General features: G+C 38.2%; 1 protein-coding gene across 5 annotated transcripts in view; it reads right to left on the reverse strand.

Annotated features, from left to right (window-relative positions):
• gdpd5b (glycerophosphodiester phosphodiesterase domain containing 5b) overlaps positions 1-20,530 on the reverse strand; it is a 32,087-nt gene extending 11,557 nt beyond the window's left edge. For 2 of the 5 annotated variants that reach the window (XR_013287794.1, XM_077540219.1), the window contains exons 1-6: positions 20,051-20,530; positions 8,703-8,875; positions 3,775-3,878; positions 2,418-2,511; positions 2,260-2,319; positions 1,883-1,981 (exon numbers count right to left, since the gene is read on the reverse strand). Coding sequence is in view for 3 of the 5 variants with exons in the window: in XM_077540219.1 (XP_077396345.1) it covers positions 1,883-1,981; positions 2,260-2,319; positions 2,418-2,511; positions 3,775-3,878; positions 8,703-8,819 (474 nt within the window). In the remaining 2 variants the exon portion in view is untranslated. The remainder of the gene's footprint in view (positions 1-1,882; positions 1,982-2,259; positions 2,320-2,417; positions 2,512-3,774; positions 3,879-8,702; positions 8,876-20,050) is intronic. The other 3 variants (XR_013287795.1, XM_077540221.1, XM_077540220.1) reach the window with 2 other exon arrangements.
• Between the last annotated feature and the right edge of the window lie 1,763 nt (positions 20,531-22,293).

The raw sequence follows: 22,293 nt of genomic DNA on the forward strand, positions 1-22,293 counted from the left end.
CCTTAAAAATGTGACAACTCGAGTGGAATTCTACATCACATATTCCTGTTGCCACAACGACACAGGGGCACTAATTACAGACTTCTTTAAACTACAAGAGTTAACACACATCTGTCAAGCCATTCTCATTATGAGTTGCCAGTTACACATACACATTTAAATCACACATACCAAATGCAATTTCCTCAAGTATTATCACTTGCACGGTTTGTAATAGCAGAGTATACACAGTCATAATTACTAAATTTAACTCTGTAGAATAATTTCAGTGATTAGTTTCTAAATACATGAGACACTTTTTAAGATAATGTTAAAAACGTGCAAAGACTGAAAACTGTGTCGAACTCAATTATGGAGATGTAACATTAAGACTGCTTTCCATCATTTTGGTTTTCCAGATTATTTGTGCCTAGCTAATATAGCGCCCATATAAGATATCTAAGAAGAACTTCATCACCTCTATTTGCTGTACTTAGTTATTCAACCGATTTCTACCACTATAGCCGACACTACAAAAAAAAGCATCGTCTTTGTATTCCACAATTTACACACCAGCTCATAGTTGCTTTTAAAATTCCCGAGTGAGAAGGTGACTCCATGGACTGACAGTCAAGAAGAGCCCCGGAAGCCTGTTAGATGACGAGCTACATGGTGGCTACTAGTGCCTCTTGTTGCGGCATGTAAAACCCCAAGACCCAGTGGAATAGATCCCAGCCACTGGCTTTAAGATATATTTTTGCGGCTCAAACATCAAGTACTATCCAATTTTCATTCCACACATTCAGTGGATAATGGATATGCCTGTGATGTTTGAGAACAATAGCTGTATTTATTTATTTTTTATGATTTTGAAGCCTCATACGACAGTTTGTGATTTTTTTTAATTTTTTTTTTATTTTTGCAGTGTAAATTTATAAGGCATTTCTTTTCACTTTACAGGTACAATAAATTAAAATACTGGAAGATGTAAAATAAATAAATAAATAAACTAATTAATTAATTAATGCAATCTGACTCCTAAGTGTAAGCGGAACATCTACAGTGGAATCTCCAAAGTAAAACAACGTAAAACTGAACACAATTTGGGGAAATATACTTTAAATGTGGTGCAATTTTTGTACAGAAGAAAATCCAAATATTTTGTGAAGTGGATCTATTTAGGAGTGGTGTCCAGGTACTTTTGTCTGGCAAGATTCAGAGTCACGATAGTTAGGAGTTGCTAGTAATAATGTGGATGAATCAGCAGGTGTTGGTTGTCTTCAGCACAACTTTTTGGAAATGAAATTCATTGATTTGGATATTCTGTGTATTTAAATGCATCTATTTTTTATGTCTGACAAGAAGTAAAAATGTAGACTGCTCCACTAGCGCCTTGCTAGAGCTGGGAAAATGAAGCTTCATGAAGCACTTTCAATATTTATTTACTCCTCTAGATGGTGCTCTTGGTTTAAAGCTAAAGCGTGCCAAGAGTAAATAAACATCAAAAGTGCTTTCATGAAGCTTCATAGTCCATCACGACTTCTTGAATTAGCTGTTGGTTAGCGGCCATTTTAAGTGATTGATTTCATTTTAGACAGTTAATGCTGCAGAATGATGACCTAAGTTAAGAGAGCATTTAAAGTGTAAAGAGTGTTTCATTTCTAACTTGTGAATACTTCGACTTGTTCTTATATGACAGTTAACGCTAAAATGCTAATCAGGTTTTATAATGGTGGCAGTTTTGACTCTAGAATGAATTATTTCTGCTATAGTTGATATCAATGGGAAATGTTCATTTGACGATCGGAACAAAATCACAGCTTGACTACCTTTACCAAACAAGAGAAGAAAATGAAATAAAGCTGCCTCGCGGTTTAAAGTTGCAATGTTGCAGTCAGCTGACCTGCAGGGAGATGGGGATGATATCCCACTCGTGTCGCCATGTCTGATTGATGGATATCACCCCGACAACAGTTGTGAGTAGGGCCGCAGTGACTCCTATCTGTGAGGACAGGAGGAGAGCAAGAGAATAAAACATGCCACCAATGCGGACAACCATCTATCAGAAAATAACCCAGAGTGGCTTGTGGCCCTTTCACGACCCGAATTCGGTGTCTGCATTTGTCTTTTCTTTCCATGTAACAAGGCTTTCGTAACCTCGCTGTGACAGCGAGGTCCAAACTGGTCAGTCATCCGTGACTGCACATGTACACCCGGTGGCACATGTATACAATAGATGCATTCAAATTAACACACAAAAATTCACAGTTGACACATTACCTTATGCAACCAATGCAAATTCAGTTGTTGGCCGAGTGCAATGTGACAAAGGGCTAAAACCTAGGAAAAGAAAAACACGCAAAATTGTGGCTACATGCTGCTGTCCAGGAAATATTCCACGTGGAAGATGAATATGGATATTTGTGGGACTCTCTAACCATTAAAAAGGCTACGTAGGTGAAGCCAGCAGCGGTGGTGGCCAAGACTGGAACGGTGCCATCGCTCCACTTGCCAGAGCGGTTGTAGAGGAACCTGCGAGCAACAAGACATTTTATAACAGTTGTCACATATTGAGTGCTCGCCCGCATTCCATCAATATCAAGCAGAGGGAAGCCTCGGGAACACAAGCGCGAGCCTGTCTGCACTGCCGCCTAGATTAAATTTTACCGACTTGCAATCCCAACTGTGTGCTTGCTTACACATTAACAGGTTGCGAGTGAAAATGAAATGTGAAGATGTTGTTTCCACAAAAGCTCACAGACAGAAATGCATCAAGTCCCATGGATATTAATGCATTATTGGTGCAATAAAGCCAGCGCAGACGCGACAGAACGCAGCCTCAGCGACCACAGAGAGTGTTGGCAATGTTAGATTAATACTTGTTTGGAAAATTGTTCCACGAAATAAGAAGTGAAGGCTTAGAAAAACAAAAATATGAAGTTCGGAATGTGAGAAGAAGAAAAACTTAAAGGCACCTTAAAGTGATGACTCAGCTGTTTATTAATCAGACTCTTTCTATTTCCATGATTTGCTAATCTGTAAATTGTTTAGAAATTGGAAGTCGACCAGCATCCTGGAGATGATTTTGTCTGACCTGATGTGATCCGCTGCATATCCTTTTGACTCAAAATACGAATCACAATGTCAAGCTCTTCAAGAGAGCTGCTGCAGTGTAGTGTCACTGACACGCGGAGCTCTCTGTCAATAAGTTTGCACTGCAGATGGATCAAGACACTCCCTGCTGCGAAATCACCCTCACTGTTATTATGCGTGCACCGCCCCTAAAAAAAGCAGGCCTATTTCACATTTTCCTCTTGATGGCATATCATGTCGCCCACAAATAAAATATGAGTGTGATCTCCTGATAGAAGCGGACGTGTGACATGCGTCTGTGCAGGACACACAGAGAGACTGGGAGTGAAAGAGAGAAGGGTGATAGAAACATGAAAAAAAAATGTTAAAGGGTAATTGAAGGTTAAAATAGGAGAAATAGGAGAAGAGGGGGGAAAATGGAGTCTAGTGGGAAAAGAATAACAGAAGAGACATCAGATGATGAGGGAACAGCGTGACATTATGGAGGTTTTTAGACAACAAAAGGAGAGAAATATTGCAAACCCTTTTAAAAAGTATTAGTTAACACTGGAGTTCCATGAACAATATCCACACCGTCCTTTTGACTTAAGGATATTTCTATTTTAATGAGTCAAAACTGATACATTTTATAAGTACTGCAAACACTTAATTTGTACATTTACACAATATAGACATAACAACTTGGTTAATACGCCCACTCACCAGTTAAACTCATTGTAGTCATTGTGAGCTTCCAACCAGAAGTAGAACCAGACCAGCAGAGCACAGAAGGTGAAGAGAAGGATGAGGGACCACAGCAACTCCCACTGTGAACACGTACACGATAAAAACACACAATAAGTTAGATCAACTCAAATGGTTTCTGTTCAAAGCAGTTAACAAATACAGCTTTATCATAATATTGTCAGTGGCAGAGCCTATTAGAAGTTAACTTTCTTTAAAAAAAAATAAAAATAAAAAAAATTCTGATGTTGGGCACATTAGGTGAACCTTGCTACCAACCTTTTGCATTAAGTATTCCCTTATTCACATTGCTCATTAAAACTTCCAATGCCGCTAATTACTGTCTTGCTCTTTCATGCACTTTCACTCCAGCCATATAGATATGAGTTTATATTTTTACATAAAGACAGGCAGAAGTAGTTCTGTCACTATCGAATATTTTTAGAATCAATTAATCAACTTAATTGGAGTCATTTTAATTCTGCCTTACAGTGTAATACAAAACCACCCCCTCGCCCCTAATTGCTGTTTATTAACCAGTGATTGGTGTTTATTTCGTACTTCGTATTCGTATAGTGATTAAAAAAAATAAAATAAAAATTGGACAACATCAAACACAAGGGTCTGTTTTAAAAATGTAATTTAAGCACTCTTCCTGTTTCCCAGTACGCTCAGCAGCAGCACAGGCTGAGGAGACAGGGCCTGCCCCTGTGACATCACATTACCATTTCTGCCTGGCTGGCATTTATCCGACCGACCCTGTGGCATAAAGCCACAATATAAATCCTTGGGAACGTTACAATTGCTGTGTATCAGGCTGCCGAGGAGACTTTGCACCACGTGACATAATTATTATGACTAGTCTGAAGCCGCTCACCTTTACTGAGAAATCATAGAGGACAGTGAGTTCAAGTCCTTGGCTTGCTTAGAGCGAAATAAAAACAGATATTTCTGCAATTTCATGTGAGGATCTTAAGACTATTTGTCCTTGACAGATTGTGGTCCTGACCGTTCTTGCAGGACAGATTTGATTAACTAATAAAAGAGGAGACCAAGTACATCATTAGTTATTGTTATTGTACTGTTAGCGAATGGTACGGTGTGAATGGACAGGCATGCTTGACGCTTCGCACTCCATCTTCACTGGAATTAACCTCTCAGAACCTTGTCACATTCCTGTGCGTTTCCAGATAACTCGCTGGAATTTCACACAGGGCGCACTGCAATGCTGCTATATCACCGGGACAAGTGACTGTTGAGAGAAGGTGTCATCATTCGTATCGGCTAAAAAGGATTTGCCATAATCAGGGTTCAATAGTATCAATTCTACACAGTCAATTTTGTAGCTTACATTTTACTCTTAAAAATAAATAAATAAATAAATAAATAAATAAATAAGGATCTATTTGGTCCCATTCTAAACAAAGTAAAATTTATACTTGGGATAAAGTAATAAACTAACAAAAGACGGTTGCCTTAAAATGCTATAGGTTCTGCCAGACCCGGAGCACCGTTGCTGTAATTTCTAAAACCCTTTTGTGCGACTCAATCAAGACTGACTAAATGGAAAAACTTTCAATTATTACTGAGCAGCCGGATCGGCTTGCACTGTGTGACGTGGGCCTGACACCTACAAAGCACCTTGAACACCCACACACACATATTCATTCACACAAAAGCAGATTCACTGAAGACTAGCGTCGACCTGAATGTGAAACAAAGATGCAAAAAAGGGAAAAGAGAGTCTGAAAGATCCTTTTGTGAGTTATGAATGCTTCTTCAACTGTTTTCAGCATCAAATTATCTGTTCTCACGCACCCACGAATCATTCAGGTCCAGTTACCTGCAACTGATACGCCTTCGTGATTGGTACTCATTCATTTCGGAGGCTTGTTTAGATGCCATTTTGACGCCTCCACTCACCTATAGCACGTAAACATGCTGACTAATATTGTGTTAGTCCCCAAATCTCTACTACAAGTACTTGAGTCATATGAACTTTTCCTGTTCTTTTTTATGACATCAAGTTAGCGATGCACCTAAAAGGGCTGCAGATAGATGAGCTTTGTTTCACTCGTTGCCATGGAAATGCTCAAGGCAAAGATCAGGGTCGTATAAATGTCTCTGGAGATTACAAGGTAGGAATGCCATGAATCTCTCTATATCCAGTGGAACCTCACTTTAAGTTGGCAAATTCAGGGCAACATTTTCTCAAAACTTCACAGCACCAGAAATGGGTTTTAGCAGAAAATGGTACATAACATTTCTGTCCAGGTGGTTTAGTATAAACATGTATGACTTGCAGGAATGTTAAAAGCCATCCAACCATTATTGGTTAATAGGTGAGCCGGAGCCGATGCCAGCTGATTTTGGCAAATAGCTGAGTTACAACTCCTATTTTTAGAAAGTGGAAGGAAGCCGGAGTTAATAATAAATGTCATGTATCATTAATGAATATTTTATGATAATTCTGATAGTTTTTTTATATAATTATGATAGTTTTTCTGATGTTACCTTTGCGAAAAAAATAAATAAAAAAAAATGTTTCAAAACGGATTTATGTTCAACCTCAGAAATGATCTCTCTCACACATGTGTGGAGTACAAGACAAAGCATTTCAAATGTGCAAAACTAAAAGGACGAGGGCCTGAGAGAAAGAATGCTGACTCAGCACTATCTGTTGACCGGACAGGACTACCACTTGCAACAGGAAATAGAGCTACACGGTGTCCAGTTTCCTGTCAACAGGAGAGCCGAAATCAATACCTCTATTTTTATTTGGTTTTAATTCTGCAATGCTTTACATATAATTGTGAAGCACCTTCCATACTTCCATCACATATTGGACATTTAACACATACTGTAAATTGTCTTTGGTGGATCGGATTGTGTATGTTTTGCAGGTTTCCACTTGTTCACAACAACAAATGATCTAACTCAGTGTTGAGTGTGGACAGTGGACGAGGCCACGTGCAGGGGGGCTGTTGCAACAACAAAACTCCTGCGTCCAAACGAAGAGACGAGCCAAAGGAAAAGGTCAGGACAAATGCCTTACCGAGATTGATATTTATGCTGTCGTGTGACTGGACAATTATTGCCTCATGCAGCTTTTCCCAAATAAATATATACAATATAATAATATTAAATGTCTAAATCTTGTTGAAACAAAAGTAATTTTGGAAAGAAGATGGTAAATATTTCAATTAATTCTACATTGCTGATGGTGCACACACAAGACATATTGTGATCAAACGCAATCCTTTATAAGATGAAGGTCATTGTATGAAACCAGCGAGGACACTTTTGCTCAAAAGGTAATTATCAAAAGGTCCCTGAGTGTTGAGAGCACTCTCTTATGGATTCCAACCAACAACAGATTGCAAAATGCTGCATTTGTGCCCGTTCCACCTCCTACACAGCCATCTTGTTTTTATGAACTGTGAAGAAAATGTTAGCTAACAGAGAATACTATTTACATAATAATCAGTTCCTGTTACTTAATATAAAAATATTTAAAAGTGCAGCTATTTTTTGTAAATGTTTTTAAAGAGGAAGTCAACCTTAAACATTTCTTGACAATGTTATTTAAGTGACCTCATTAGTCATTAGACATTCTGATTAATATTTATGGAATTTGAATTATGTAGCAAAATCCAGCCATTTGCTGTCAACTGAAGATGACATCACAGTTGCTCGTCTCACGTAACAACCAGTCGCAGCTCAGCTTCAGAAAACAGGCACCAACAGATGTCATTTTCACTCGACAGCAAGTAGCAAAATGGCCGACTTCTAAAAACTGCTGGATTTTGCTGCTTATCTCATATTCCATAAATGCAATATTTACTAGAATATTGTATTTTGACTAGCGGGACTGCGTAGAACATATTGTCAAGAATTTTTTGGGGGGGTTGACTTCCCTTTTAAGGAAGAGAAATTGAACTGTAATGGATGTAGTGCTGTCAAAGTTAGTGTTAACTAATTAATTAATCACAAAAAAATTATCGCATTAATCATGTAGTAACGCAGATTAACCACACTATTAATTTTGACTGCAGATGATCCTTTAGCTGACAGCGGATGGTTACGTTAAAGATAGCACAGGTTGTGTTTGAGCAATAAACTCAACTCCATGCATTAAAGAATTTAATAAATGTTTGTGACATTCAGAATATTTGTTCATGTCAAAATACTGGGGTCATTTTTTTTCCACTTTACATTATGCAATTATGTTAATTAATTAGAAAAAGAGGAGCATGAGCGTGTGCAGTGGATCAAAAAATGTTGAAGACGTCCTCATAACATTAAATGTCGAGGATTAACACATAACAGGTGCCCTTCAAATTTGGTGGGCAAAAAATGTTGATAGAAAAGCCTTTTTAATTGATTAACCGTGATTAGTCAAAATTGCAAGATGTGATTAATCTGATTAAAAAATGTAATCGTTTGACAGCTTTAATTAGATGTAAATTATATATATATATATATATATATATATATATATATGTATATATATATATATATATATTTTTTTTAATCCATTTCATTTGAGAGTTGATGTATCTGAAAATTGCTTTTACGTCAAATTTGGAACAACAAATAACAAAAAATGACCACACTGGCTCATGACCTCAATAATTAGCAGTGCTGCATTCTATATAAACATTTGTAAGAATATTGGGGGGGGGGAACCCTCAAAGAACCTCTTTTTTTTTTCTACCGTATTTTCTTGTTTATAAAGCTAAATTATCTGTTTGACCTTGCTTCCATTTGTCTACATTGATCTCGCTGGGTGACTCTATGGTTAAGATGACCTTGAGGGGATTAATTGTACCGCATGTGGAACACTCATCATTCACTGCTGAATGAGACGATGTGACAATGCAACACCAAATACTTCTTCTCCTTACCTTGGTGGTGTCATCATGGGAGCGTTGATAGCGTTTCCAGCGGCAACCGTAGATCCCGGTGATACAAGACAAACACAGCTGCCGCTCATAGACTTGGAGGGGTTGGTGTTTGACCATGCTCCTTCAGTCAGTCCTGCTTCCACAAGTCAAACATCCCACCGACCGGAAGGACACTGTGATATAATATAATGAAAATGAAAATATTTCAACATTTGACAGAAGTGTTGATTCAAAAGATCTAAAGCCTCATGTTTTGGAATAAAATTCATAAAAAATAAGCCCGACTTTCTGATACCAGTGGTTGATGGTTGGTCAAATCACAGTATATTTCAAGTATCAAGAACTTCTACTCCTGGGGTCAGCAACCTTTACTGTCAAAAGGGCCATTTTAGGCCAAATAAATAATAATAATAATAATGAAAATCTATCTGGAGTCACAAAACACAATGAAACAGTATGTTAGTCTACCAAGAGTTAATTCAAGCTGCACCTTAACCGAAAATATGCAGCATCCAATATTTTGACATTCAGTTTCATTTACTTTTTGTCGTTTTTGATTGTTATGATTTATTTATTTATTGTTTTAACATTTTTAGACTTTTCTGCCTTTCTATTAGATTTGACATTTTTTGCAATTTTATGGTCATATGATAATTTTCTGCCTCGCTTCTTCCTTTTATGGACATTTTGACATTCTTTTCTACCTTTTGTGTTATCAATTTTCTGACAGTTTTGCCAATTTTGTCTAAATTTTAGGGTAATTTGTTTTTTTTTATTCTTTTGTTTGAATACTGTATGTCAAAACATTTTTTAGTTACTTTTTGAACATTTTCTGACTTTGTGTTGTCACCAGTGTTTTTTTGTTTTTTTTTACTTTTCAGGCAATTCTAAAGACATTTTATGGTAATTCTCTGCCTTTGTTGCCTTTTTGAATGTTTTCTTTCTCTGCCTTTTCGGCAATTTTGTCTATATCTTATGGTAATTTTCTGCTTTTTCTCTTCCTTTTTGGACAATTTTAGTTTTTTTTTTTTATCAAATTTTTCCATCTACCTTTCGCCTCTCTTTTTCAACTTACAAATTTGGACTCTGCCATTCCAAAAAAAAAAAAAAAAAAAATCATTATTAGTTTTTAATTCTAAATCATTAATTCATTTAAAGAATATTTTATCTATATGTAAAAAAATATATATACATAATTTTTTACTTTAAAAAAAAAAAATCTTTTTATTTTTTATTTATTGATTTTTCTTTTTTTAAATCCACAGGGAGCCACAGGGGAGGGACGAAAGAGCTACATGTGGGTCTAGAACTGCAGGTTAAAGACCCCTTTAGTCAAACAATTTACACAATGGGAGAAGCGCTGTGTGGCTTTTTGCCCATTGCAAGGCTTCCTTTACATCCTTTTCACTCTGACTAGTTTCACTTGAACTTACCAAGAAATGCAGGGTGACAATATTTCAAAGTTACAAATCAGACCCCACTTTGAGATTACGCTGATTCAGCACTGTGACTCTGCAATGCGCTACAATAACAAGTTGCTCGCACAAGTTCATTTTGACATGCCCGAGCCTGCGGCTGTGAAATTCTAAATTCAACCTGTGGTTGTATCTTGGGAGTAACGAAGCATACTGACTATGTGTACATGTATTTAAATTACATGTGCACACTCATACAAACTCACTTTCACAGGGCCACATGCAGGTAAAACTTGTTCCCTAGATAGACTATTAAGGGACTAGTCACAGTTATTCACATGTTTCAGGTACGCGCGATAACATTCCCTGCTGTAATCACACTGTCTGAAATGTGGGCAGCTGCTCATTAGCATCTGCTGCAGTGGCTGTGTTTCCTGTTATTAGCGCAACTGCTCTGGTGAGGGCGGGTCAGAGACAAGCGCATAATGAACCTGGCCCACCCCAAGCAGGACCACACACGTTTCTGACATAACCACTTGAATTTTCCAGAGGGATCCAACTGCGAATGTTGCAAAGGTGTGTCGCCAATCAATAGCTCACCTGGACAGACATTGTTTTCATTTGCTGATATTTCTTTTGAAATAATGATTTAAATTGAGTCAAATGAGAGTACTGGACAGCATACAGATTCATACCCTCAGATTATCTTACTGTATATTTACATAGCTCTGGTTACGCTACAATTAAAGTCAAATAGTTCCAAAAGTGTTTCTTTATCAACTACTTTTGAACTGCCACAAGATGAAAGTCATCTAATGTTTGACAAAAGCGTCAAGGAAGCCCAGCCCTTTTCATTTCAGCTCAGTGTAGGCCACAAATGCAGCATAGTAACCCACAGTGTAGGTCCCCTGTCTTTCTGAATACAAATTCAAGTGCCACAATTAATCAGTATGACCCAGTAGGAATTCAGCTTGCATAATGTTTATCCCATATATGAATAAAAAAAATGGCTTTCTGTTTACTCACTGAACTATTTAAGACCTCAACTCCAATCGATCAGTAACACATCATCTTCATGAAAGTTACATTAAATCTTAAATGGACATCTCCAAGTATGAATCTGTAAACAACACTGAAAACGTGAAAGATGTTGAATTATTTCACAACAACAATATGATGATATTAATGTTTGCTGAACCACTGACCATAGAGACGGAAGAATTGCAATCAGCATAAGGAGTGTGGGCTGCACTGATTCACCATGTTGCAGACAAAACAAAGATTCATAGACTTCTCTTATGTAACAATAAACAAATTATTAATTCTACTGTGTTAAATGCAGTTGTGACTTAAAAAAATGCATTGACGGACATTTCACTGACCTTGACTATTCAATACCAAATCAGTGGTCTTTTTATCCAATCTGACCACTGTGACAATAAAACATCGATATCTTGGTGGAAAATAAATTCAATTGTGATTTGACTTGAATAAAAATGAGCCAATAAGCATTAAAGCAGAACATCATAATGTTCTGCCACACTTCCGATAACTTCATTTGTGACATCTAGTCAGGCAGATCTATGGGTTCTAATGGTTCACTTGAGGATGTCACATCGATCTCCAGGGGGAAAAAAAAAGTCCAGATTGGAGCAAGTGTCAACCGGAAGTGAAATTATTAGCTGATAGCCGTCTCCAGTCACGCTAGAAATCAGGAAAAGGAAGCCGACAAATCATCTGCATCTGTCAAGGCTGGCTTGAACTTGTGAGACAGCTGTTGTCATCTCCGTTTCTGCTGCTTCACTTCCTCTCATCAAAAAAGTCACATTGAGGAAACGCTTCAGCATTTTCCCTGCAAACAAGGGTCTGCTTCTGACCGGAGGGGTGGTAGTGAAGCGAGGAGCAGAGAACTCAACTTAAGTTGAAGGCACTAACTCAGACTGGATGACCAAAAATCAATGAGTCATTAAGAAAGCGGGGAAAGGACATATTCATACATGCTCAGAGGAATGTAATCCCACATGCCAGGATTGCAATTATTTTCAGATAACACTTTATTACTGCATTATCTATAATGTTAGATAGCTTTCAGCAGATATTAACGTAATTTTTGTTAGCCGAGCCGGTGGACGTATGTTCACTTGTGGGTTGGTTAGGTCAGCCCTGTATCTACCAAGCAGTATGTTTCAGTTCAGTTTGGTTCATTATTCATTTCTTGTAATTACAATATAGTGGATGATGGATCCCAAAATTTCCAACAGAGACAGTCAAATGTTTTAGCCTGCTTGCGTCAGGTGGCGAAAGCCATTGGTTTCACATACTGGTTGATAGAATTGTCATATCCATGTCGTCAGTGGAATGTAATTGGTAATGTGAAGAAAGCTAAATAAAAAACAAAACAAAAAAAAAACAAACGCATTTGGTAATACCATTGATTGACTATAATGATGTAAACATTAATCATGCGACTTTGGCCAATTACACAAATATTTGTATGGAAGTTTTATTTTCCACAAATCAATTGATGGACATTTTGATATATAATTGACTTTTTTTTTATTCATGTATAAATAACCTACCGGTAATCCATTCTTCATGTATTTTTTTGTTTTTTGTTTTTTACATAAAAAAAACCTTGAAAGTTTTGTGCCTTTTTGTAAAATCCTTAACTTATTTGCATTTCTTTTTTAATGAAACAGATGTAACATGTCGGTATGAAATCATCCTTCACCTTTTGTCCTGCACATTTTAAGATAGCGACAAGGCGCATGAGAATACCTTTAACATGACTCACAGATAATGTGTGACAGAGGCAATGAATAGGTGAGAAGTTCTTGCACAGTGACATAACACCATAAAGTAAGTGTAGACCAGCTCCATGCGTGATGTTGGATCAGTGTCAGCCACTTGGCGAAATGTGAAATGGAAACCAAATGAAGTAACAAAGCAGCACGGTTGGCGACTTGACTGAGCCAGGAGGCGACAGAAAGTGACTGAAGGGAGTTGATTAGTGACACATGAGTGATAAAGCCCATTGTAACAACAAGCTATGACAGTCATTACATCAGAGCTGTTAAAGTCTGTTCAATCCTGAGAGACTGTCTACACTTGAACAAACACTCTTGGCAATATTTTGATTTTACAAGGAAGAAGATTATTTGGTTATTTATCCCAACCTGGCCACTGCATCAACCCGGGCGGTTATAATTTACTCAGTCTAATGACATAATCTCTGATGGGTCATCACCTAAAAGGTACACCGTGTGTTGAAGTCACAATGTCACCTCATTGCAATATCTGGTACTGTCTCTCAATATTTCACAAAGGTGATCAGGAGGTCCTGATGGCATCTAGGGCATACGCTACAAGAACTCGAGGAAGTGGATGGATTTGTTCTATACATCCCAAGCACAATCATAAATATTTACCGTTCAATACCTCCTGGCCGACTGCTGGCATCCATCACCACAAGCCCGTGTGGTGAGGATCTTGACAAAGTGCCACCACAAACCACTCTCACATCGCCGACTCAGCTGTAATGCTTCGCAAAACCATCCCAAGTCCTTTAGGACACAAGTAACGAACACTTAGCTGAGAAAATGACTACTCGGCATTATTTTTGACAAACAACTGTTGAAGGAATCAATGTGAGAAATCAATTCTACAGTAAGTTGAATGCCAAAAGGCCCAAAGTTCTAACTGTTGTCAGGTGGTACCTTGCACGAAAACTCCACCTCACCTTAGTGAACATCAACAAACCTTTACTTATTTTCTTAGGTCCCTCCACCTTAATCTTGTGTGTGTTTCAGTGTTTAATTGTGGTGATAACTTCTTTCTATATTTACATGACAAGAACATTTTAAAAAGAGGCAATGCCTTGGTCATTTGCATCTCAGATCTGGCATTTATCTGGCATTTATCTGGCTTTGTCTTTCACAGCGAGATTTGCAAAATGAAGAGTTGGGGCAAAAAAAAAAAATGGGAGCAGCGCTAAAGGTGAGAGCATGTCAGAGGAGAAAGGTGGCATTGCATTTGAGTGAATAATTTCCAAGAGGGCAGGAGGTTGTGTGAGGCTAAACATGCCAGCATTTCATGTCAGCATTTATGGCGCCATTTGATAGTCTCTCTTTGTCACAAATTACAGCGACCAAATCGGAATAATTTTGACTTCATCCGAGTCGTGATGCTGCCGCTCAATGCTAACTTGAGAATGAACAATTATTGCCGGGCATTTTAATCAGGGCAGCAGTCTGATAAGAGAATTAGCGGCGGGGGTTGAACGAGACCATCTTCACAATGGGAAAACTCTTCAATCTAAAAATGTAGGACATAGATTATCCACAAAAGATCAAATTTATTCAGGGCCCATTACGCTCCACAACATTCAGTGGAAGTTATTAATTTCCACCACTAAACCATACAAAACCAAACAACTGATATACCCTGACTCTCGATGAAACATGAAGAGCTACAAGTGGGTGGGGACTTGCAAAAATATAACTCTCTATTTTCCTCTCGAGTTAAAAATAGTTTACACCACACACGATGGCGCCTCCTCCATTGGCTAGAGGAAGTTCTGTTTTCAGAGCTGCATTGATTCAAATGCTTGAGTGGATGCTGCATGGAAAGTGCTTGACAAAGCAATGCCGACACTCGACTTTTCACAAGCACGACCAACCTGAACGAGATACTGGCCTGGAGGAGGAGCTGTGTGTGACACTGGACTGGAACCAAGTGACAGGAAGTTACAAAAATAAACACAACTATCGTAATCATCATTTATTCACACACACCAAATATGAGTTTGCTTATAAACGAGAGTTAAAAGATGGGCCCTTACAGGTGTAAAATATGTACTCATTCAGGCCTTATATGAAGAAATTTTCATTTCTTCAGCTGCTCTCCTCTGGATTTGATGTACCCTCCACTACTGATTATCAAGACCTAATAAAGGCATATCAGCCTCTTCCATTGAATAACTTGTTCCAGCTATTTGAGCACAAATAGGATGTGTTCACAAAAAAAAAAAAAAAAAAAAAAAACCTTTGTGAATTAAGTAATGCCAGAGAACATGCTGTAGACAAAACTTCCTGAAATAATGTCCATCCCTCTAATAAATGGTGTACCTCAATTTGTGGCTAGGCCTGTTATGGACAATTACTAGGGATATAACAGAAACCGATACGAATCTGAAAATTGCTTTGATTTGACGAACTGAATAGAATTGTTACATTTACAGCCGCCATTCAAACACTTGCTCACCAAAACAGCAGTACCTATTGCCACACTTTTAAATGCAAAGTCAACCCCAAAATGTTTTTCATGCTGTACATACACCAACTTGCCTATACACGACATTCTGATTAATATTGTGTTTGTGGAATACGAGTTAAGCAGCAAAATCCACCTGTTTTTATCTTGATAACGTCATCATGGTTGCTTAGGGTTCAGGTAACGACCCATAATTTAGTGCATTTCGTGGTCCACTACTTGACATGCTCATGCTTTGCAGTGTTACTTCATCCAGTCTTCCTTGGTTCTCTTCATCTTACTGCAAAACCTCTATAATAAAAAGTTATATCTACTTTGTTTCACGTTACATAAGCTGCATTACATACTGCAAAAACAAAAAGAGAAACTGTTACTGCACTAGAATGTCAATAGCAAACCCTTTTACAATTGATTATCTGATTATTCCATCGATTACTAACTTTTTTTTTTTTTGTTGCCAAGGCGCAACAAATGATTGATAATACAGCCACTTAATGCTCGCTACCCATTTTTGTCTTTTGTTTGTTTTATGTGATGCTTTCTTTCCGTCAGCTCACATGGACCACAACAATCCCACTAATGACTCTACACAGGATGATTGTGTTGAGATGATTTGCTTATAAAACATTCTATTCATAACCTTGTTTATACCGACATCACTTTCCTACACCATTCACGCCAAACAAGTACGACAAGCAGTCTCGTTTTGTCTTCTTTCATCTCATCTTGACTTGCGTTATAAATTTCCTTGTTAATGACTATTAAAACAACAGAACACAAGACAAGCTGGAAAAGGATGGAGCCGGACCAAAAACTACCATGTACACACTTCCACTCTTACACAATAGTACCACAACTCCAACAAGAAAAATGCTATTATGGTTACATGACATGGTTACATGTCCATTATCAAACTAATTTGCCGACTAATTCTGGATGCCCGTATTTGGGTTAACAGTTTAAAAGTGTTATTCTCTCCGTGACTGCTTGTTGGGTGTTGGATGAAGCATATTTCTGGTGTTGACTGTAGGTAACAACGGAACTGATAGTGAGGCCTGGAGAGCAAACAGCTGACAAAGACATCCGCGGCATGCACAGACATGACAGCAACCATTGTTGTTGAAGGGGGGCAAATGAGGCAGCGCCATTGCTTCGGTGGCCCCTCAACACCTGACTAGCTCATGATAATGTGGGAAAAGAAGTAAAAATGGGTGGTCTGGTATGTTAACCGGATGCTAACAGCTTATCTACATGAGGTCTCTTCGCCAACATCTGTGTGTTGACATTACAGCGGAACCCTGCATACTCGCATTTCAGCACCTGCGGATTCATATATTTGCTGATTCACCCCTCCAATATTTTTTTAATTTTGTTATTCATGGTAAAACATGATTTTCAAAGATTTTTTGGGGTTATAAAAAAAAAACGTGGGGTGATCAAGACTTATCCTATTATGAGCAATGCCAGGAAAGCAGATGCCATCCGTGGCCTCTTTCATACAGATTGTCACATCAGAGACGTAACAGAAGAGTTGGCATTTATATCTGCACCTACAACTTAGACACTACCACCTAAGGTGAAAATGTTCTTAGTCCATACAACAATATGGAAAAAGGGTGGGAAAATGCTGAGTGTGTGAAATGTAACGCTTTAAGAGCGTTAAGAGCGAAACTCATCTTATTTACATGGTTTCTACTCAGTTAAAAATCCTGACTAAACAGAAAAAAATATATACATTTGGAGCGGGCATGAGGCACTTACTGTTGTGAGGATTTGCAATAAAGATACATTTTAATGTATCAGTTATTATATCAAAGTAAAGAGCAGTCTAGAACAACACAAAATGCATGCAGCATACAATGGGAGTTTGGACACCGGAATGGAGAAGTCAGGTTAGTGTAACGCTAGCTAGGACGAGGCTAGTCCAACACAATGGAACGGATTTAAGACAGGACCAAAGTAAAAATCAAAACAAACACATACAAAAAAATAAATAAATAAAAAATAACACCCTGCGTTCTGCTGTTAGCCAGTGTCCGACGAATGACCTGAATTTGGGACTGTGTCTAAACGAATAGCTTTGTGGAATTTTAGTGCGAGTCTGAGCTCTAGTGTCTACTATTATGTGTTACGATAGTAGCTACTAGGTCTGCATTGTTCATCTTTTGATGCAATTTCTAGATCCCTGAAATTGCCACGTTCATCCGTTCAAACAATTATAGCCTACACAATTAATACTTTCAACACCATGGGAATGTCGCTCAGGAAGGAGTTCTGTGTCCTAAAGATGAATGTGCTTTGGTTTGAAATGTGACCAAATCCAACCCAAGAATAACAACAACAAACGACCGTGAGATGATCTCTTTCTTTTGGTAGGTCCATTGTTTATATTGTCAACATTATATTCTGTGGGTCTCCATAGTTCAGTAAATATAGTCTAAAACGACTGGCACTACAGCGACCTCTGCTTTGAAAACGTCTGAAAGTGAATGAGAACATATACAGAATCTTAAATGGTGGGAATATTACCAGAGGAAAGAAGGGTGATTGTTTTTTTTATTTTTCCTACAAGTGGGGTATTGTCACCATTTTCAAAAAGGGGAGCTCAGCATTGACATAAACACCACCTCTCAGTTTGTGTGAGCAGTTTGAAGCCAGCTCGAGTTGCCGTCTTGCATGGACCACAAAGCAATGCCTCTAATGCTTCAATAGGAATGAACAACAATTACTATTGGAAACGTTACCTGCTCAAGAAAAAAAACAAAGTACATTCAACTCAAGTCAATAAAATCGGGCTATTCATAGTTTTGTGTTTCACCTACACGTCGACTTTCAACTGCTGTATAGTGTAGTCAATCGCGACAGACTAAAATCATTATTTTTTTACTTAACATTTCATGATGCGAGCAACTATAAATTCTGCAAAGGTTAAAACTGGGTTCAGTCAAGTGTGCCGTAAAAAGACAAACAATGGTACATTATTCGCTCATTTCATGTGCATTTAATGTTGGACATGACTACTTTAATTGCTGTAACAACACAAAAAGCAGACGTGTCTCTTGGGGGCAATCTAACAGCGCAAGCATTCAGACAAATGCCAGATGCTTTTGGGCAGTTCATTATCCCTACTCGGGGAAAGGCATGGAATATGAGCGTATGTTTGTGTTTAAGTGCGAGTGAGCATCACACAGGGTTGAACGTGACCTCATTGCTCAAGGGCAGCCAATAATAACAAGTAGTTGTTTATTGTAGTTAAATGTTCTCTGGATAAATCTGTTGTGTTTTGACAGAGCTTACAGGTGGCTATATGGTTGGATGCCGCTGTGAATGTAGGCGGTTGTATCGTGCGCTGTTTATGTTTGTACCTTTTAAATGGCAGATATAAACCTATTGAAGATGACAACTCTATATGCAGTTTTTAGGAAATTTACTAAATTAGTTACTGGAGGAACTCCTACTAAATTTCCTATGGGATGTGTCATCTATTAGGAGGACTTTATTTGGACAAATGTGTTTTGGAAATGATATAGAACAATTCATTACAATTCAAGTGGAACCAAAAAAATAATAATATAAAGAAAAAAAAAACATGCACAACATTGCGGAGCGATCACACGTCGTTAACAACTGGAATGCCAAGGGAATAAAATACATATCAAATTACTTGTCTTTTTTTAGTCAACAGTAACAGATGTGATGACATTTTAAATGAAACAGCGCAAATATTTTGCTTTTCAGAAAGTTTAACGTCAACAGTTGCTCTTCTTTCTAGGCATGAACAATGCAGACAAGTGCGACAGAAACTGTTTGAATCATGTGAATTATTATGCTATATAAACCTTGGCATTTGTTATGGCTTTGGCTCCATCTGAAAAGCCTGGGGATGCTGTTTAAAGGTTTTTTTTTTTTTTTTGGCAAACATATGACTAGCTATAATGTTTGCTAGCCAGTAGCTGAGCTGCACTGTTTAATTGCGGTTTTGACATAGTTAACAAATACTACATTATTTATGGTAATTCTAATATGGTGTTCCATTAGCCCTGCTGCTAATAGTGAAATTCCACGGGTAACTGAAACTCTCCAATAACGATTTATAATTGCCTATAGAGCCTCATCTCACTTTGACTCATTTTGTTGACACCAAGATTGCACAAGATTGTGGTTGAGTACTACTTTTCCATAAATGAAGTTCCTCAAGTCACATTGACTAATTCTACAACGAGCATATAAAGCATTATTCTTATGGTAACATAAGTCACGGAAGGCTTTCGCGCGACACAAAATGACGTGATGGGCCCGTCTGCTCACAGGCATTGAGTATGACACTTAAATGAATCATTTCTAATGAAGAGCAAGATGTCAGGGTGGAGTATAAACAGTACACCACAGCAGAAAAAGTAAAAATAAAATTATGTATGACCGTGACAGAGTTCCATAATTGTTTGGCGTGCGTGACTGTTTTAATTTTACAGTTCAAAACATCTGGGTTATTAAAACTTTTTTTTTTTTTTTTTTTATGTTGAAGATTGTGTCAGACTTTCAAAAGACGGTTGATGATGACAATTAGAAGAACACAAACATAGGGCGTGTTAAAAAAAAAAAAAAAAAAAAAAAATGGGGGGAACATTAGTAATTGCAGGTAAATGTTATGACATGACTCACCTGTCCGAGGAGTGCTGACACTTTTCTTCCAGGTCAAAGAGGAATTTGACGTCTCTTCCCGGCTAGAAGACTCCCAATAAGTGGAGGTATAATGGACGTGTTTCTTTTGTTTGTTTGTCTTTAAAAAAAAAATAAAAATAAAAATATTATTATTATTATTAGAGAGAAAGGAGACGATAGGTGGGGGTGATAAAATTGCCAAGTTTGACAGCCGAAACCCCCTTCCAAAAAAGGCAACCGGGCAGCACGAGCCTTTACGTTGTCTTTGTTTTTAAGCTTAAGAAGGATTTACTTTCACCACTCGCCCTCCAAATCTTCTTCCCCCGGTATCTCCTTCTTCCTCCTCGGCGTGGGAGCCGAGTCGTCCGCCGGCCAAATGATTGAAAGCACTAGAGCCTAGGTAGGAGGGCTGTCGGTGCTTTTTATCTGCTGCTCCTCTGTAACAGCGAAAGAGCGTCACCAAACTGACTTTTCTCTCGGACAACTCGTGCATTCAGTGAACGCCGAAATTTCCGAATTTGTTAGACTTCAAACTTTAATTTAGCTATAATTGCGCGGGTTTCATCAAACGTTTCAAGTGAATATGTTTATAGGACGTCATTCTTATTTTCAAGTGTCGTATATCTTTTAAGCTTAGTCGTGTAGTTGTATATTTACCGTCACTAGAATTCCGTCGGGAAAAAATCCGAGGGTACCTGAATGCAACTGTGGTAGATTTCACAGGCGAGTAGCCAAGGAGCATGCTCTGTTTACTGTCTGTTTATCAAATAAAATCGTGTTGACATTGAGAGATAAGATTATATGAAAGGCCATGAATACACCCATGCCTTGTCTACATGCATTGTGTGTTTTGCCCATGCATTCAAATGATTTCGAACAAGCCCCTTAAACATTTCTAGTTAAACACACCCAGTCATAACTATAGGAAAATGAAGTTTCATGAACCACTTGCGAGATATATATTTTTTTACTCCTCTAGAATAGTGTTCTTGGTTTAAAGACAAAGGCTAGACTATACATGGATTGATTTTACACTGCATGTTTAAACCAAGAAACCCTCTAGAGGAGTCCAAAAAAATAATAATAATAATAATGCAAATGGTTCATGAAGCTTCACTTTCATGGAATTTCTCAGCACGCGGCTTCTGGAGCAGTTCAAAAGCAATATTTATTCAACAACGTGACAAAGACATTTAAAAATTAAATACAACACATAATTGTCACCAGAGTTGATTATTATTATGTACAGTGTTAATGTAGTATGCCGTCAGCTACTGATATGTTTTGCCAGTCAAAGACTGACAACCGCCTTGAAGGGCAAGGAAAGTGGTGAGGTTCACCGAGAGACAACACCCTAAGGACCCTCCATCCATCCATTTTCTTGACCGCTTATTCCTCACTGGGGTCGCGGGGGGTGCTGGAGCCTATCTCAGCTGGCTTTGGGCAGTAGGCGGGGTACACCCTGAACTGGTTGCCAGCCAGTCGTAGGGAACACAGAGACGAACAACCATCCACACTCACAAGCACACCTGGGGACAAGTCGGAGCGCCCAATTAACCTGCTAAGCATGCCTTTGGAATGTGGGAGGAGACCGGAGTACCCGGAGAAGACCCAGAGAAGACCCACGTAGGTAAGGGGAGAACATGCAAACCCAACCCAGGAAGGCCAGAGCCTGGACTCGCACCCAAGTCCTCAGTACTGGGAGGCGGATGTGCTAACCACTCATGCCACCTTCACCCTAAAGACGATTTTGAAATAAATAAATAAATAAATAAATAAATAAATAAATAAATATTCTCATTACTAATATAGTTCAAGCTGATTCAGAAGGCCCTGGAGTCCTGGACAGATCAGATTCACATGGCAACATGTAGACACTGTATAGCTGAAATGTGATTGGGAAAAAAATAATATTAATCTTACCACCCACCTACTGGAAGAAGTTCTGCCAAGAGAAATGCTAGACTGTTTGTAAGAAATGTATACAATTTAATGGAACATATTTTTAAATTTAGGTTGGAAATGTAATTCTCATAACAGCATTGGCACTTGCACATTTGTAGTTCTTGTGGCTCTCCACAGGTTGTATATCAGTCGGTAGTTCCAGCTGCTGATCTTCTCTTGATCTGCACATACTTCAAAATGCCAGCATCCACTGACAGGAAGGGCCGGATGGCAGCCTGGGGTCTCCTCTGCAGGTGGGACTGTTTAATACCGCCAAGGTTTACGCCTGTAGCGTATTT

This window comes from Festucalex cinctus, chromosome 13, assembly GCF_051991245.1.
Source record: "Festucalex cinctus isolate MCC-2025b chromosome 13, RoL_Fcin_1.0, whole genome shotgun sequence".
Lineage (NCBI taxonomy): Eukaryota > Metazoa > Chordata > Actinopteri > Syngnathiformes > Syngnathidae > Festucalex > Festucalex cinctus.